Genomic DNA, 19,983 nt, shown 5'->3' with positions numbered 1-19,983 from the left:
TTCCTAATTTTCCATTGACCTCGTACGGGCCGCTCAGAGACAACCAAAAGGCCGGTTGTGGCCAATGGGCTTCCCTCTGCCCAGGTCCGCTCTGCAGACACAGCTTACTACGTTGTGAGTACTGCAGCCTGTTAAAACTAGATCTAACGGGACTTTTTGGTAATAGCATGAGCTGTAGTGTTTTTCTAGCATGTAATAGTGTGATGAATTGTTCAAACTTGACTTTATATCACTGCTGAGAACCTCGAGTTGTGCCTGTCATGTCACGCTGAAATTTGGCAGGTCTTTAAGGAAGGCTTAGCAGGTGTTTGTCGGTCTGCTCACCTGGGATCTCTCATTCAGCACCGGGTTTCTTTTGTCATAGTTTGCATTGAACTGATCTGCAGTTCAAGGGCTGACATTTGGGCATGCTTTAAACACGATGGGAGGTGAAAGATAAAGAGCTAGGCACTGCGTTTCAAATTTCACGTATCAGCAGCAGGAGCCGTGTCTAACACTTCCCCATTCAGCTGTTGAACTGAGTGTTGCTAACTAAAGAGGTGCTCAATGGGCTCGTGGTTTATTGTAGTGGCCCTAACACGATGACTACTAGATTGTTTGCCACGGTGCATATGCTACTGTTACACACTACTACTTTATTTAATGGTACATGTAGTTGAAAGCCACATATAAGCAGTGCCTTTAATATACTAAGACTGACCATTGTCTTTACTGATTAGCAGTGTTGGTCAAGTTACTTGAAAAAAGTAATCAGTAACTAATTACTGATTACTTCCCCAAAAAAGTAATCCCGTTACTTTACTGATTACTTATTTTCAAAAGCAATTAATTACTTAGTTACTTAGTTACTTTTTAAAAACACGATTTACAACCTGAATAGGTGATAAAGCGATAGATCTTTCAGCCCAATTCTACTTTTTCTGTATAATCATCATACAAAATGTAATCAAATGGAAAAGTCTCTTTTTAAAACTTGTTTTATCAGTTTTAATCTTTTAACTTTATGCATCAAGCAAAAATTTAATTATATGCAACATTCTCTGACTGGAAGAAATTTGTTTAACATTTAAACCTATTTTCTGCACATTCCAGCACATAAAACAATTTTTTTGTGTGTTTACACTCAGTCTTTCAAATAGATGCAAGTAAAACACAGCAGAAAATAAATAAAGTCAAAGACTAGCGGTCCTGTTGCTCTATTTTCACCTGTAAAGCAGGAGTGGGGTAGGCGGAGGTTTACCCTGGTGCAGGTGCGCAGCGGTCAGTGGAAGAATCCGCGAGTTTCTCTGTGAGTTTCCCATTACGTCGTAGCTACTCGGTGCTTGCTCGGAAGTTTAGGGTTTTTTTTCGCTGTAAAAAGAAGTTTTCTTCCCACGCACAACGGACACTAATGTTTTTGTCACTTTTTATGGAATCAAACTCAAAGTAAGGTCAGTACTTCCACGCTTTAAACGCTGCACGCTCATACTCTCTCTGCACTCGATATATGATCCATTGTTGATCTGCACACAGCTGTTGTCACGAACGTCGCACTCGCTTACGTCACTGTCATGAGACATTCTCGCAAAAAAATTTTAGTAACGCAGTAACGCAGCGTTCCTACGGGAAAGTAACGGTAATCTAATTACTGTTTTTGCAATAGTAATCCCTTACTTTACTCGTTACTTGAAAAAAGTAATCGGATTAGCGCGTTACTGTGCCACTCTGCTGATTAGTGTATTATTTTCTTCTTAATAGATTAGCAAAAACATGTCGAGTTTATAGATGCAAAAGTCTGAGAAAACCAGAAAAAAACAGCCAATATATTATGGAGGACGATAAATAAAATTGAATTGAATTGAAGTTGGAACTAGAGAATGTTGGCTTTCTATCTTAGATGAATCTAGTTGATTAATCAGTTATTTATCCTTTTTTCAGTCAGTTAACTGACTAATTGAAGCTCAGAAGAATTCATCACATTCTTGGCCCCTAGAAGGCTCCCAGAGTTGTTGTTTTTTTTTTTGCTTTAAACTCTGAAAATGAGCCTTTTTGAAAATGAGCCTTGTACTGTACGTACACTGTAGTATACTGCTCGCCCTAATTGACCCTTTCTTTTTCCAAACGCAGATGTCGTTGGTGAGATCATTTGTAATCAGTGATTCTTTCAAATTGGATTACGCTGTGAATACCTTTATGAACAGACATCTGCATTTGTTACTTTTGAATTTGCATGTTAGTCACGTCTCATAAAAACCATCCATTCTTAATAAATATGTAAAATATGATCCTTTTTTCTATCCTTATATTAATACACTCATTTCATTGTTAAGTGTCTGTGTGTGCCAAGCTCGACAGATTGATTCAGTCCCACGCTCTGCAGTGACAGAGACAGCTAATTAAACAATAAGCAGTTCAGCTGTGGTGTGGACTCCACACAACAGGACACTACAGCTTGTTCCGGTTTAATTGTAAAGTAAAAAGTGTTTATTTTTTTTAACCCAAACCCTCTGTGATAAAAGGATTCATCTGGTAGAACACGCACAACTTACCAGGACGTATTAAGTAAACAAATAAATCTCTTAATTGTGCTGTTCTGTGGTACATTTTATTAACTTCTGCAAATTGTTGGAGCCTAATCATCGTTTCCCATACGCAGACTTTACTTCGTTTTTATACCTGGGTGGCCTATCCAAATATAATCTGTGTGGGAAACACTAGCAGTTTAGCACTTTTCTGTGCTCTTTCTTATGCCGTGAAAGCTCTGCTAAGCAGACAACCACCAGCTACAGTTCAACAAGGGCGACTCAGTTATTCGTCACAAAGAACTTAGCACAGGAAAACAACTTACACGCACAGTGTACACTAATGCACATGAGCACGCACATGTATATCTGTGTGTGAACACACTCGTCCTGGCCACAAGCAGAATACAAATCTGCTAATTCCCTAAATAAATAAAAGATTTTTCTCTGTAAAACTAATTATTTTGTTTTTCTCCCGAGACCACTCTGTTCGTCTCGTTGCTCATATTCTGAATGATGTATGTTACTCTCAGCATTGTCTAACTATTGTGTAATCACACACTCCAATAACCAATAACCAGTCCAGCACCTGAAATTGTGTTTCACTGCCTTCGGCGCATTTGGCTAAATATGTCAGCACAGAAAGTAGCGGTGAGGTAATTCTACGGGTCACGGAGGTGGCAGCACATCCAATCAGACATGACTTAAGGCTCCTTTGGCCCAGTTCCACTCTGGATTTTAACGGCCTCAGATTGACAGCCAGGGAGCAGGGTAGGGGTTACGTATCAAGGTAGACTAACAGCCTGTTTTTCAGACGAGCCCTGCACATGGTGTGATTCTACCCCTACTCCTGGCCCACACCTTGAGTCGGGGCCAGAAGGCACCAGTGCACAATGTAGCAGCGTGGGTTGTTCTCCATTTTCACGAGTTTAAAGGATAAATTGATGTAGAAAATGCTGCTCTATGCTATAATGGATTCTTCAGCGATGCCTGCCCTATCTGTGTATTGCAGCCCTGAAGGAAGTGTACCCTACACAATGTGGGAAATTGCTTACCGCATCGGCACTTAGCCAGGATTGGCACTGAATACGAAATTAACCTTGCTGTGATTTCTTTAATTTGCTTGGAGTGACATCTCCCTGAGGTGAGAGAGGCCTCTGTCAGTTTCTCGAATATCTCTCAGCATGCGCTCACGTGCAACTTATGTTGGGTCCCTTGATAGTTTTACATTACTTACACCAACGGTAGAGCTTGGATATATTGTTTTATTTCTGTGTTGTCTATTAGTTGAGCAGTGGACATAAAATGATCTCCAAAATGTATATCAAGGATGGGATACCTGCCTAATGGCCTCTCTGCCCTTTGAAAAGGCCCCTTCTTGGTTAAATCAATAGAAACACAATTTGCAGCCTGGTGCAAGTGGATCCTGCATGGAAATAATATATTGGAGTTCATTTACTAATACACTGCAGCGTAATCTGATTTTTAAATCTGAAATTTGTCCATTTGTTTCTGAAGGACCTGCATTAATATTTCGTTCAACTGTAAGTCCACATCTGCTGATGTTGGGGGGAAAGCAGCAAATCTTCCCGTAAATGCCCGCTGCAACTTTGTGCTACAGTTGTCTTAATCTTAGACAAAGTGTTGTTATTTTCATGTGATTTTATTCTGTTTATCTGCTCTTTTGCTTCTCGTACTACAAAATATTCCAGTCATTTCACGCGAATGATCACTTTTATTACAGATTCACAAGATAATGTGGCTTTGGTGTGAAAATTCATTTGGCAGCAGGAACAGAGAGAGCCTCATTCTTAATGTTCTGTAATATTGTTAATGTTCTTTTGTAAATAGTAGTAGAAGTATACAAGTCTTCATACTGTACCTGCTGGCAACTCAGGCTGTGTTTGCTGTGATGTGGTTGGATCATTGCTACGTAGGTTGGTGAAAGAACATTTAAGAAATCCATAAAAATACATAAACTTCATAATTATTGATGTATATTAGAAAAAAAATAATAGAATAGAAAAGCTTCACTGAAATGGAAGTAATTCGTCCTGTGATCTAGCAATGCTTTGCAAATCAGTCATTTACCTTAAAGTAGTCCTCAAAGTACTTCCATACACGAGTCTTTGTTATCGGCGAGTCGGGGCAGAGCTATAAGACGACAGCTTCACTAGTTGCCATCTTCCAAGTGTATCCTGCCCTCTTTACTTCCAGAGGAGCTCCAGTCTCAGTATATGTGCTGACTAGGTACCTGTGGTGCTATATCTTCTTTTTTTGAATATCCCTCTAAGATATTGCCAACTTTGTCTCCCAACTGCTTAAGCCAAGCTGTCCTTCTTTTATTCTCATTTCTAATTTCGTCCATCCTGGTCACCCCAAATGAGTGAAATCTTAACATCGATGGTACCAAAAAGGTTTGCTGCAAATAATGATGCTCTACTTCAAATGACGAACACCTCTACTGCTCAACTTCTGCTGCGTGATAGTGTAGACCAGGGGTCTCAAACTCCAGGCCTCGAGGGCCGGTGTCCTGCAGGTTTTAGATATCATCCTGGGTCAACACACTTGAATCAAATGATCAGTTCATTAACAGGCCTCTGGAGAACTTCAAGACATGTTGAGGAGGTCATTTAGCCATTTAAATCAGCTGTGTTGGATCGAGGACACATCTAAAACCTGCAGGACACCGACCCTCGAGGCCTGGAGTTCGAGACCCCTGGTGTAGACCTAGAATTGAACTGAATTAAACTGATCAACATTATGGTATGGACCCTTGTTGTAATACTCAGTCTAGTAAACTGAGTCACTATTAGACTAAAAATATTGGACCATGTTATATAAAGAATCTCTTAGCTTCCCACTGCAGTCTGAAATCTTATGAAATGTTTAATGTGATTTTAGCTGGATAACTATTACTGTGAGCGCTGGATGTGTTTCTCTTTGAAACTGATTCATAAACATTTAGCTTTTGATTCCTTGGTTAACACTGATCTTGTTTTTAAATAGTTTATTCTTGTTCAAGCGACCGCTCTCATCCAGTAGTAGGAACATGTCTTTGTGCAGCTCAGAAAATAGATGAATAGCAAAGACAGGGATGTGGGATATATAAGCACAACGAAAGGCTGATAGTGTTTGCTATATGTTAGGCATGGGAAAACTCGTGTAACAGTAGCAATGACCATCCTTTTTCATTTGGTTTGACTGACCGGGTTTGCTAGCATTTGATAACTTCAGAGATGTCATTATGTTCACATTGAATCAGCACAAGGCTGCATATTTTCTACAGAATTATGAACACTCGCAAACTGGAATATTTAGCTCCGTCAGTTTAATTGGAAGCCTGCATGCCACCTGAGTATATCACTAAAGGGTACTGTTGAGCGTGGGAGACATTATTACTCACACCTGTTTCTCATTATTGTGATCTGCTCATGTGAAATGCATAGCATTTGATTGCTTCTCCAGGCTGAAGCGCGTGAAGATTTTTTTCCTTTCCAAAAGCCCACAAAGACGCTTGTATGTGTTCAGCAGGAGGTCACGCCCACGGTTTTTTTTATTGCACGTCTATGCCCTCGCTATTTGGCACCAGCAATGCTGGTGGTTTCAAATAATTATGTATTTTTATTTTATCAGTGTATCAATGCCATTTCACTGCAGGGTCTCAAGTGTTTCACAGTCAGCCTCATCTCTGTGGTCAGATGTTCCAAACCAGCAAGGTGGAAGTAAGACAGGTGACATCTGGTGAAATCAGTGTGGTCTGCTAGCATTTGATCTGGAAACTCAAATCACGTAGGCTGTTCCAGAATAACCCAGCATTCAACTGTCATGGTACCACTCAAGCAGAGCGATTCCCAACCACACTGGTGCAGGTTACTGGTGCAAGCACTGTTAATGGTAACCGCACGGCAAGCCAGAATGGCATCATGTGGGTGGATAACAATGCACTTCAATGTGCTGCCCATTTAAAACACAGTTAGTTTTTTGTGTGCATGCATTATTTGTTTGGACTGTGTTGAACCTTCTGCTCAGTTGTGACTGTTTAAGTTTTTTGTTTTCCCGATGATTCCGAATCCTGATAGAAGGGGTACCTGAATCGAAACAACCAGCAGGTTGGTAAATGCCAGAGACCAGTTGGTGCCATCATTTAGGATGGACACCAGCTTGCTGCCTACCAGCATTAATGCTTTTAAGTATAATTACTCATTCTCTAACACTGTGGACAGCCCACTAACAGGAGCTCCAGACCTTCTCTGCTCCCTGTACATTTTCCTGCTGCTTTTCCTTTTTCAGTCATGTCCCTGCCTGCTGAGATCAATTTTATTTGCTTTTATCTGTTTTGTGTATTTTTAATTGAATTGGTAGCATTTTTATTCTTTTCACTATTCATATGTGAGTGTTGCTTTGTGCATCAGGCTACGTCCACACGTACTCGGGTATTTTTGAAAACGCAGATTTTTCTATGCGTTTGCACCTTTCGTCCACACGTAAACGGCGTTTTCGGTCCCTGAAAACGGAGATTTTTAAAAACTCCGGCCAGGGTGGATATTTTTAAAAACTCAGTTTTTGCATTTGCGTGTGGACGAGAAAAACGGAGAAAACGCAGCGTCAAAGGTGTGCGCCTTTTTTGACGTCACACTGTGCGCCACGTTATTGCTTCGGTGAAATGAATTTCTACAATACTGTTACTGTTAATTGTCTCTGCAGTGTTTAAATGCTTACATATACACACACAGTTACTGTCCCTCCACACATACGACTCGGTTCTGCTCAGTGTTGCCAACTCCCCAGTAAGGAAAATCGCTATTGGTTGTCCTAAAAGTCGCTAGAAGTCGCCATATGATGTCATCGCTTAATTTGCATAATTGGTCATGCTAATATAATTGTAACCTACATTGTTGGAGAGAGAAATAACATCGTGGAAGAGACATAAAGTGAGTAAAAAACGTCCTAAATGCATTTAGAGTTTATTTAGAACTACAAATTAAATTTCTTTTAACAATTATTGTTTTTTTAATGTCACAATTCTAACCCTGTTCCTTTACCCGGGCTTGGACCGGCAAAAGTGACCCGAAATAGGCACTCTGGTGGAGTTACTTTGTGTGTGAATAGCAGCTGGGGGAGGACTATCCTCCGCCCATGAGCGCTTTGGCACGGGTGAGGTGCCCACGGCAGCACCGCTGCTTGTTGAGAGTAAGAGCGCGTTTTCACGTCAAAAAGTCGTCATAAATAAGTCTCTAATAACGCCAGAAAAAGTCGCCAGATTTGTCGCTAGTCGCTTTTTAGAAAAAAAGTCGCTAAGGGGTCTGAAAACTCGCTAAATATAGCGACAAAGTCGCTAAGTTGGCAACACTGGTTCTGCTTCTATGCCTCAGCTTTGTTTACTTTTTCCCACCGAGGCTTCTAGACTTCTGATTGGCCAACATTTCTGCACGGTTAGGAATATAGCGCCACCTGTTGCTTTGGCATGTTCCTAGCAGCGTTTTCCTTCATTTCTGCCTTTACGTGTGGACGGATTATTTTTTAAAACAAAAACGGAAAATCTCAGTTTTCAAAAATACCCGTGTACGTGTGGACGTAGCCTTAGTCTGCAACTCTTTTACATTTTACCTGCACAAAAGGTGCTATCCCAGAGCTGATTAAATGAAGCTCCAGTAAATCCCTGCCGGCCTTTAAGTCTACGTAGTCTTAAAGATGATGGTGGTATTGGGCTTGCTGGGACTGAACCATCATCACATTAATTGACTACATCTGTAATGCACTAGCTGTGACCAGTCACACTGCCTTCCATTTACCATAATTAAGCCACAGCAGTTTCACCTGGATTCCATGATTAAATATAGACTGACATCATGTCTCATTCCTGTTGTGAATGATTCCAATTTGTTCTCATATCCCAAGTCTTCACTGCCTCTTCTATCTGCTCTGTGTACTCACAGTTCAGTGATATTGAACTCGCCGTGGGTTGTATTTATGCTGTGTCAATACTGAAATAAATGCGAGGTCGTCATCTTTCAAAGCGGTTAACTGGAGGCATCGGAAAGTCAGACGCTTTTTTTAATATCATGTGACTAACCGAGCATAGATGACCCATTTTGCATCAATTTGCTTACCAGGAAAGCTACACTTGTTAGTAGCATTGGAAAATCGGACATGAGACAGATTACAACAGCCTCATTTAATACTAGACAAATCATCCTCAGCGTTTACAAGAATTCTCCAAACAATTCAAGCAAACCTGCCTTAATTTATCTCTCAAATGTAAATGCTTTTGTCAGCGAACAAAGCAAACTATCCTTCCATCATTGTTTACAGTCACGATTAGTCACGTTGTCAATGCAACAGTTTCTTCAAGTATTTTCTGATGTTGACTGCAGGTAAGGTTTTGCAGACAGTAATTGAAAAAGTTGTTGAAGAGCAAAAAGCTGCACTTTTTTCTGTGTGGCTTATATCAGTTTCAACAAAGTTACACATTTCTGTATAAGAGACTGATTGCAAGAGACTGTAAAAGACTCACATTTCCACTTTTATAGTGTTTTATACTGTAAATTGTTGACAGCGTACGTCACAGCAAAAAAGAAAGGAAAAAGGCTGTACTCTTACAACAGTGCATAGCAGGAAGAAGAAAAAAGCATCACAGCGAAACCTGCAGTAGCTGGATGGGACAAAAGATTCTTTCAGTGCCGTTCTGCAAAGGAAAATAAATGTTGTGTGGACGGGAACCTGTGGGTCAAACGATAGCATCATCTGGAGGTGCAGAAAGACTGCGCTCTAACAAGCTATACAGCACTGCAGGTACAGTTCTGACTCAAGAAAGCACTTTCCTATGTTTTCAATTTTAATTTTGAAGTGTTGTAAATGCTTTTTTAAAATATTTACTTCAATGATCAAAAAGGTTTATTTAAAAAGAATATATGTGGTTGACAGATTATGAAAACAGGTACAACACTTTTGCAAAGAAGATCTTAAAAGGCTGAGGTGTTATTCCACACCCTTAAAAACCAATCTGCAGCATTTTTATCCTGCAGATTCATACGTAGATTTATGATTGTCTTTCGTCCTGTCTCCTTCCCTTTACACACAGCTGGTCACGGCAGATGGTTTCCTGTCCCTGACCCTGGTTCTGCTAGAGCAGGGGTAGGCAACTCCAGCCCTCAAGTGCCCGGTGTCCTGCAGATTTTAGCTATGACCCTCGGTCAACACACCTGAATCAAATGATTAGTTCACGTGTCCAACTCCAAGGCTCGAGGGCCGGTGTCCTGCAGGCCACTGGAGAACTTCAAGACACGTTGAGGAGGTAATTTAGCCTTTGAATCAGCTGTGTTGGATCAAGGACACATCTAAAACCTGCATGACTCCGACCTCCGACCCTCGAGGCCTGCAGCTGCCCACCCCTGTGCTAGAGGTTTCTTCCTGTTAAAAGGGAGTTTTTCACTACCACTGTTGCCAAGTGCTTCCTGATATTGGCTGATCCGATCTGTTGGGGCTTTCTCTGTATTATTGTAGGATCTTTACCTTACAATATGAAGCACCTCGGGGGTCACTGTTGTGATTTATTGCTATATAAATAAAACATAATTGAATGCAAATGAATTGAAAAATATGTAAGCTTCATGCTTAACATTTTTTCTTTTTTGTTCTAATGTAATCGACCTCCTGTAGAGGCAGGGAAGTGAGTGATTGTGGAAAAAAGCTCTTTCCTGTGGAAACTACAACATTTCGTAATATGTAGCAGCAGTACTTGGCCTTGTGGGTCACTGCTTTTGATTTCATTGCCTTATTAAAGACACTAGTGCATACCATGGATTTCTAAGCCCTGTGTGTCTTTAATAGCAAGTATAGTGAAATGCAATGAACGAAGCTGTGGAATAAGGGCAGTGTTGAGGTCAAGCATAGAGCCGGAGGGTGTGTGTGTGTCTCTGTAGTATGGAATCTTGCATTTGTTTATAGTATATATGTTGTTAATTAAGTGTATTTATATAGGTCATTTCTAAAGTGCAGCTCTCAGAGTTCTTCACAATAAAAAACAAGCATCAGATAACTCTAAAAATGCAACCGCTAATGGGCCGTAATGATCCACGAGAGCTGTGTTTGCAACAAGTAGACATTCATTTTAATGACTATACCTGGTTTTAGCGGTGTCATGTGGGTAATACTAACACACATGCAAGCAATTTTATATGAAAAGAGCAAACATTCTGCCTTCTTTATGATCAATTAGATGCTATAAAGCAGTCTGTAAACTCAGAGAGCAGATAGCAATGATAATTAGGGTATATGGGGAAATTATTATGATTCAGCTGCCCCCAAATTAATTGGTAGATTGCATCATTTTTAACTCTATATTACAATGACAGTCGGAAGGGTTTTCAGAGCTGACAAAACTTATCCACTGCGCAGTCTGTCTCTGCCTTCTGAAACTCTTTCAAATTTAAATGAAAATGACTGCGCTATTACAGCTTTTCTCGGTGGCTTTGATGCATTTCAAATGATCAAAACTGCTCGTTGAATCATCGAGTCACTTGTGCACATCATAAAAGCACGTTACCGTTCTTTTGAACAAATTGCTAAATGCAAATGTTGAGAACGATCAAAAAATATATTAAGAAATAAACACGATATGACCAGTAAAACAACTGTCACATTCTGGCTTTGCTTCAGTTCAGTAAGTCCACTTAATAGATGGAAACATTAACAATACTATGTAGTTAAAATGACTTCAATTTGTGTATTTAATGTCTTTGTTCAAATACAAGCTGTACATGTATCATCAGGCCAAGGTGCCACACAAATATGTGAGCTATCTTAGATGATTAGCTTACTACTGAAAGCCACCCACTGCTTATATTCAGCAGCTAATGCCTCTTCCCTTGTAATATTGTTGACATTGTGACTTTGTAGCATACCATGTCTCTCAATCTAATGGATTGCTATTTATCTTTTGCTATGAGAGATATGCCCGAGTGAAATTAGAAAACGGCAGTGTGTTATTTCAAATAAAAACCGCTTTGCAATCTTTACACGAGTAATTTAATAGCACATGGAAATACTGTGCATTGCATCCTGGTACTGTAACCTTGTCTAGACAAAATCACATTTTTATTACATCAGTCGTGCTCTCCACCATTTGATTACTATATCGACACACTCTGCTGCACACCCTCTCGCACATTAGTGGGATTAAGTCAAAAACGAAACAAAAGCGGCGCACCCACCGAAGAGGAATCTTCACTTGTGTCCCAGCCGCTTACCATCCAGCTCCACGAAATTAGAGCCCTCTGTGTGATGTCTCCATCCATGTGCTCTCTTGGCACACTAACTGGCGTGGTTTTTCAGACACATTCGGTGCTTATTTATGGATTGTTTTCTCAAACGCTGGCCCTTTATTTATTTTTTTTGCAGTTGTTTGTGTTGCTACAATATCTTCGCCAAGACTCTTGGACTTCATTGTTGCCACCACGACAGTGTGAGGAGAGACAAGAAAGCTTATTATTGACAGTTCCTTCGGTTTCAAGTTTTTTGACACAGTGGTTTGCAGATAAAAAGAAATAAATGCCCACCAGGGTTGGAGGATGTGGCATTACATATAAAATCCAGCTCACTTGCAGGCGGCACCGAATGGCAGCTGCTCTGAAACATAAGTTGTCTTTATTCCGACTCCTCTCTTATAAGATCTGGCTGAATCGGGGTTAGATCTCTGTGGTTTTCTGTATGGTACACTGTGCTCAGTTTAACTTGATTGTGTGCTCTGTCTGAATCCCATGCCTTCTGAGTCTGGCCACACATCTTCCATCCCAAACCACCATTACCAGGCTGAAAGGTTCTGTATAAATAGATTTCACACTGAGCACCACTGGGTTGGAAATTAATTGTTGTCTGGGGAAAAATCTACCACAGTTTCTCTTATATGTACACAGAGCAGCCTGCTGAGATATTTTAACCATTTGTTACACGCACACTCACGAGCTAAATGATCTAAACAGTCTTATAGGTGTGATTTGACTCGAAATAGCGTGTCTTTGCTGTCAGTTGGAGCTTATTGGCCGTGATTATCAATAATTGGACAGATTTTTCCATTATGCGGTTTTAAGTGGCCGGTTTAACACGTTAAATAGAGCTTCAGATGATGCTATTTTCAGTGTCGATTAGCCGAGTCGTCATTTTCATATTTCATCTTCCAGTGAAATTGTGGTTATATATAAACGATGCATTCATACATAAAGAAGCACAAACACATGCTGAGAAACAGGTTCCAGATGAGTGCTAAATAAATGGCGGCAATGATTAATTGGTTATTAAAATAGTTGTTCATTAATTTTGTTTCCATCAGTGACTCAACTATTCATTCTAACGACAGCATTAAATAAAACAATGAGTGGCTTCCCCATAATGTTGGCTGAGATAAACTTCATTTACATTCATTCGCGTTGGCTAAAAGTGTGTCATAGCCTTGAACACTTTCCAGCATTTGCTGCTTTGCCTTTCTGTCTTTCAGCTTCCATCCTTCAGATATAAAATGATTAAGAATTCCCAGATATATGCCACTAATGTATTTATTCCTGACGGCTGTATCCGAATTGTTCTGGAAGCCGTATTATTCTGTGTCGCTCTACTTTTCTCCGCGTTATTATTAATGCAGCTTCTAGCATCAGGAATTAGCCAAGTGAGTCTATCTCTGTTAGCCTATTTTAATTTGAGTGTTGAGTGGACATCTTTGTGTGGATTTGCATGTTTAAAGTGGGCCATGCCACTGTTGTTATGCCAGTAAAGCACTGACATGTGCAGTGAGCCATCAAATCTGTCTGTCTTCAGGGACAGCTCTAACTGCATTGCGTGGGGTTGAGCAAACGATGAGCGGATGACTGGGAATACACCATTATTACCTACCGCTGTATCAATATAAATAGATCAATGCTCTGCTGGTCCGCTGCTATTTTAGGATGCAAGGAAGGTAATCAGGAGTTCAATGCAATATCTAATTGTATTGCATCTTCTACTCAGACTTAAACTTACAAATAATTTGCTACAAATGAGGGCTTTCCACCCACTAACCACAGGCAGCACAAAACGCCTTACGTATGCGCGGACGTGTTTGTGTTCTGTGTAGACATGGTGGTAAGTAGTTTGCCTCTATTCTTCTATTTCCAGCCAAGAAGTATGACAGTGGCGAAAATCTTAACATCACCGGGATCACAAAGGACCAGGCTGGAGACTACGAATGCAGCGCTTTAAATGACATTGCCTCTCCCGACACCAAAAGAGTAAAAGTCACAGTCAACTGTAAGTACATCTCTTTCTTCTTCCTCGGGTTCCCGTGTTTTTTAGTGCACCGGCCTCGCAGTTCCACGAACGCTTGAAACAATGCCAGCGTCGTGTCCCTGACGGTGCACTTCGAGAAAGTATACTATCCAGAAGTTTGAGAAAGTCGAGAGCTAAAGAAGTTTCTTAATATTTAATGCGAGAATTCCCTTTTTGTCGGTGCATGTAGATGATTAATTCACACTAAGGAAAGGTCTGACTGTTCTAAGCACTATTCCATTATGCAGGTAATGAGTCTTTCAAAAGTGTGAGGAGACAGTAATGAGGAGCCGGGGCATTAATGAATGATACTGGGCTTTAGCTGTCGTGGTCACATAGAAACCACCACTTGTAAGTAGAAGCAGAATTGGGTGCTTGACTATTATTGCCATTCCCTTTTCTTTCAGGAGTGCTCCTTTGCTTCACTGTTATTCATTGAAGTTTCTGTATAGATGCCCTCTGCTAAATCTCACTTTTGGAAAAGCTTATCAAGCACTCATCGACAGCGATGTGGGGAGGGAGGGGGAAGTGAAAGAAAAAAGGCTCGTCTTGGCCCAGTTAGTGAGTCGCATCCAGAAAGCTAATCACGCAAGTTTTCCAATTCGAGTTTGAAGAAATTGATACGTACTTTTTTATATTCATTTTCAAAACGATGGTTAATCTGTTTCTGCAGATCATCTGTATCCACCTCCGTGTATTAAGACAGTGTTCGTGCCCGCTTTGGTACAAAACCAAGAATTGTGGCCATTATTTCTGGGTAATGCCTGGCTCTAATGAGCTGGGTCTGAGTGAAGTTTCAGAGGCCAGTTATTTATAGCTCTACTGAGACGTGGGTTCAAGGATGAAAAGTGCTTTGACAACTGGCTGTGTCTTTATGGTACAGAACAAAGGAGATGTTCTCTGTGATTGATAAGGCATGTCATAGTCAGACGCTGAATTTTAAGCCGAGACGGCGGGGTTATGTGGGCTTAGCATTGGAACTGAGTGAATTGATTAGGAAGACTTTTCTTTGCTGTCAGACAAAGTCTTCACAGTTTGAGCCCCTGAGCCACAGTTGGGGTGGGAGCGTGTTGTATTTGGTCAAGTGCTCAGGCCTGCTGGACAGTTATCTCAGGCTGCTCCTGCCATTGATTCACTCGTTGCTATTGATCCATACCGCAGACGACAATGATCCCGATATCTGTCTGTGACTCCTGTGATCTTATTGTATAAATTGGTTTCTGAGAACTATTTATAAATTTCCCTTTGATCTGATATTTTACATAATCCTTCAGTACAGCAGATATCGAGTTGCTCCGCTTCACAAATAGAAAGTGTCTCTGTTACAAAAGAGTTAAACGTATGGACCAAAAACTCTCGCACATTACATCAGCCTTCAGGGTAATGAATAATTAGTTTTTGTAACGCAGCCAGCCTGACTGCAACACCTTTATGGAATATGCTATAAAAATGAAAAATGTAAAGGAGCCAGTTTGTTGGACAGTGTTATCAAAAGCAGCAGGAGGATGTTGAGCGATTACTTTGAAATGAGATTTTTAGAGTCGATGTCAGTTGAAAGCCATTATCTCCAAAGTGTTTCTTTTCAGGAATGAAGTAACACAGCCTTCAGTGAGGTCGATGATAATTCATTTTTGAAATAATCCAATGGGTCTTAAAAGGGTTTTTTTTGTGCGCTGGCGAAGTGGGAAAAATATCACCTTTTCTAAAGTGGCACGCAGTCCTTAAACTTAGGTGACGTATCGTTAAAGATACAGATGCTATAAAGTCATTGGTGAATGACCAATTAAGAAGCGGCTCCACAGTCGTCCCTTTCTCTTAATATAAAATACACAAAAAACGTTCATGTAATTTAGGAAAGGAGGCTTACCCTGCATGAGCTGTCTTAAGAAAAATGAGCTTGTGGATTTGTTTTTCCACTTTACATGTGCAGTACCATTTAGTGATCAAAGTGCATCTGCGAACAGAGAAAGCCTTTGTGCATTTCCAGTATTTTTTGACCAAACACCAACAAAATATTAGAGAAATGCTTTTAACTTTTCACACATTCGGACTTGCAATGCTGGCATCGTCACACCTCAGTGGCGGTGCATCTTACCCCCAAATAACCTAAAGTATTTATGATTTTTTTGCAAGTTTCACATTCTGCAAACCCATCAAGTGGCCCGTTCACAGATTTTGCTGGGCCCGTTATGGCTCTCGGGCCATTGGTTTTGCACCACTGATTTAGAGAGACAGTTTGATGGGCATCCGCCGTACACATGAAATATCTGATAGAGCTCTTGTGTGACACGTATACACATTTTCATTCATAATTTGTGTGCAGTAAGACTAGAAGGTATCAGATAAGTGTTTGAGCACGTGCTGTACATCTTTGGGGCTACCCTGTTAGCTCTAAATAATGGATTTCATAATTATTTACATGCTGTTTGAGCTACTGCAAACACTGTCAGGTTTTTCTAGCCTCACAAGCATTTCACACACGAAAGGTCCCGTGTTTTATTGCGGCTGTTTAGCATTCAGGGTGCTGAATAGGTAACAGAGAAGAAGCAAAAAATGCAGCTGACGTTAAAGAGGCAGGACTTTGTTTGTCGGCTTCTTCAAACGGGACTGAAAAGTTCTTCAGTATTTTGTGCTCTGTAGCTTTGAATAGTCAGCGATTGTTTTCAGAGCATTTTGTCACTATACTTTTCATGCTTGTATTTTTCATCAAAGTTGCCTCTTCCCTTTTCTCTCTGCACGATGACTGGTGACACATGTGCTCATCTCTAAAGATAAGGAAGCAGAATGAATGAATTAAAGTCGTCCATTGGAGCGACTGATTTGGCCACAGCAGGCAGAGCTTTAGCCAGCTGGTGGCCACTCTTCACTGCCTCCTCTCCTCACTGGCACATTTCTCCTCCTGTGAAGTAAAAAGAGAAGCATTTGGATTGTGTCCCAATCTACTGTATCATTCATGCTCTGCTGTCACACATCAGGCTGTATTCACCAGGCACCCAGGAGTGTGGGCTATTGATGAGGGGCTGAGCGTATTCAAATCTGCATTAAGATAAAGACATTAGCTGACATGGAAACTCAAACAAGAGAGAATAATTACGCAGCAAGAAGCAAGAAATTAACTTTATTAAAAATATTACACTGTATGGACACGTGCTCATACAGCTGTTTTACAGCTGCATGTCTCACAAAAGAAGCCTGCTAATTTTGTGAAGGCCCTCCTGGGAGACTGTGCAGGTGTCAGTTTAACTCTCTAACTTAAACAGTACACAGCACAGAAATTCAAATATTGTTTATTAAGTCACTCAACACTGAACTATGAATCATCAGAGCATAAAAAACACACCTGACACTAAGAAGTGTTTCTGAGAAGCCGTTCTTAAGGGAAACAAGACGAAAAGAGCTGAGGTTTGCCAAATTACACAAGAACTAGAATGAAAATCAATGACAGCAGGTCTGATGGAGTCATGAATACTAATATCTGGTTCAAATAGTCAGAAGTGGGTGTCTGCAGCCATCTGCAAAACACAGTGGGGGCTCTGTTTGGTTTGGAGCTGCGTTTCAGCCAGTGGTGTTGGGGATCATGTCAAAACGAAAAGAATTATGAATGCAGAAACGTACAGACAGATTTGGATTCGCCCTGCGATGCCATCTGGAAACCATTTCATTGGCAGCAGCTTTAATTTCAGAATGACAATGATCCCAAACACACTGCCAAAGTCGCCAAAGCATACCTTTTACAATACTGGCAGTAGAAAAAAGAAAAGCGCACAATGGAACATTACAAATCATGGATTGGCCTCCCCTGAACTCTGGGTTTTTGATCATCTTGATGAAGAACAAAGCAAAAGGCAGCCAGCATCCAAATAAGAGCTTTGAATGTCCTTCAAAAAGCTGAACTATCTGTGAAGACTGCTTCTCAGCAAAACACAAAGAAATGAGAGGTGGAGTAACAGGAGGGGCGCAGCGTTATCGTTAGGGATGGGTATCGTTTAGGTTTTATCCAATACCAGTGCCAAACCAGTACTTTTGAAATGGCGCCGGTGCTTAAACGGTGCTCAAACCGGTGCTTAAAGAATGGAGAACACAAAATTGGTCCAAAAACCTCTCATGTTCAGCTGTTTTTTTTTTGTAAAAAGATAACAATGTTAGCCTTTTCTGCAGCTATGGGGCATATATGGTATCACTCTTGGCTGGAAGCAGTGCTTAAACAATGGAAAAACACAAACTTTGTCCAAAAACCTCTCATGTTTAACTGTTTTCCACTTTTTCTTTGGTCATTTTAGCCTTTTTGGCCAGGGTGAAGGGAGTATCTGCCATCAAACAAGAAGACAGCCGCATGTACAGTGGGGCAAAAAAGTATTTAGTCAGCCACCGATTGTGCAAGTTCCCCCACTTAAAATGATGACAGAGGTCAGTAATTTGCACCAGAGGTACACTTCAACTGTGAGAGACAGAATGTGAAAAAAAAAATCCATGAATTCACATGGTAGGATTTGTAAAGAATTTATTCGTAAATCAGGGTGGAAAATAAGTATTTGGTCACCTCAAACAAGGAAAATCCCTGGCTCTCACAGACCTGTAACGTCTTCTGTAAGAAGCTTTTCTGTCCCCCACTCGTTACCTGTATGAATGGCACCTGTTTGACCTCATCATCTGTATAAAAGACACCTGTCCACAGCCTCAACCAGTCAGACTCCAAACTCCGCCATGGCCAAGACCAAAGAGCTTTCGAAGGACACCAGGAAAAGAATTGTAGACCTGCACCAGACTGGGAAGAGTGAATCTACAATAGGCAAGCAGCTTGGTGTGAAAAAATCAACTGTGGGAGCAATCATCAGAAAATGGAAGACATACAAGACCACTGATAATCTCCCTCGATCTGGGGCTCCACGCAAGATCTCATCCCGTGGGGTCAAAATGGTCATGAGAACGGTGAGCAAAGATCCCAGAACCACACGGGGGGACCTGGTGAATGACCTGCAGAGAGCTGGGACCAAAGTAACAAAGGTCACCATCAGTAACACACTACAACGGCAGGGAATCAAATCCCGCAGTGCCAGACGTGTTCCGCTGCTGAAGCCAGTGCATGTCCAGGCCCGTCTGAAGTCTGCCAGAGAGCACATGGATGATACAGCAGAGGATTGGGAGAATGTCATGTGGTCAGATGAAACCAAAGTAGAACTTTTTGGTATAAACTCAACTCGTCGTGTTTGGAGGAAGAAGAATACTGAGTTGCATCCCAAGAACACCATACCTACTGTGAAGCATGGGGGTGGAAACATCATGCTATGGGGCTGTTTTTCTGCCAAGGGGACAGGACGACTGATCCGTGTTAAGGACAGAATGAATGGGGCCAAGTATCGTGAGATTTTGAGCCAAAACCTCCTTCCATCAGTGAGAACTTTGAAGATGAAACGAGGCTGGGTCTTCCAACATGACAATGATCCAAAACACACCGCCCGGGCAACAAAGGAGTGGCTCCGTAAGAAGCATTTGAAAGTCCTGGAGTGGCCTAGCCAGTCTCCAGACCTCAACCCCATAGAAAATCTGTGGCGGGAGTTGAAAGTCCGTGTTGCTCGGCGACAGCCCCAAAACATCACTGCTCTTGAGAAGATCTGCATGGAGGAATGGGCCAAAATACCAGCTACTGTGTGTGCAAACCTGGTAAAGACCTATAGTAAACGTTTGACCTCTGTTATTGCCAACAAAGGTTATGTTACAAAGTATTGAGTTGTATTTTTGTTATTGACCAAATACTTATTTTCCACCCTGATTTACGAATAAATTCTTTACAAATCCTACCATGTGAATTCATGGATTTTTTTTTCACATTCTGTCTCTCACAGTTGAAGTGTACCTCTGGTGCAAATTACTGACCTCTGTCATCATTTTAAGTGGGGGAACTTGCACAATCGGTGGCTGACTAAATACTTTTGTGCCCCACTGTAGCTATGATGATGTTTGCTAGTTCACCTTACATGCATTAATGTAATAACGTGGTTAGCCTACTCAACGTAAATTACACACGAACAACATTAAGCTACTCACGCAGAGAAGAACGGCTGCTGCTGCATCATCATCCTCATCATTTCTGCTACACTGGCAGGGCTAGGGGCCAGGACTCTCCTCTTCGGGTTTTTGGGGGATGTTGCTAACTCCGGGTCCGATAACAGGCACCACACCCGCA

General features: G+C 41.1%; 1 protein-coding gene across 2 annotated transcripts in view; it reads left to right on the top strand.

Moving 5' to 3' along the window:
- negr1 (neuronal growth regulator 1) overlaps positions 1-19,983 on the top strand; it is a 175,818-nt gene that overhangs the window by 95,296 nt on the left and 60,539 nt on the right. For both annotated transcript variants that reach the window (XM_006791952.3, XM_006791953.3), the window contains exon 4: positions 13,650-13,781. In XM_006791952.3, the coding sequence (XP_006792015.1) occupies positions 13,650-13,781 (132 nt within the window). The remainder of the gene's footprint in view (positions 1-13,649; positions 13,782-19,983) is intronic.

The sequence above is a fragment of the Neolamprologus brichardi genome, chromosome 15, assembly GCF_056152115.1.
Source record: "Neolamprologus brichardi isolate AB-2024 chromosome 15, ASM5615211v1, whole genome shotgun sequence".
Lineage (NCBI taxonomy): Eukaryota > Metazoa > Chordata > Actinopteri > Cichliformes > Cichlidae > Neolamprologus > Neolamprologus brichardi.
Note: the sequence above shows the minus strand (reverse complement) of the source record. Positions and strands in the feature narration are given on the sequence as shown.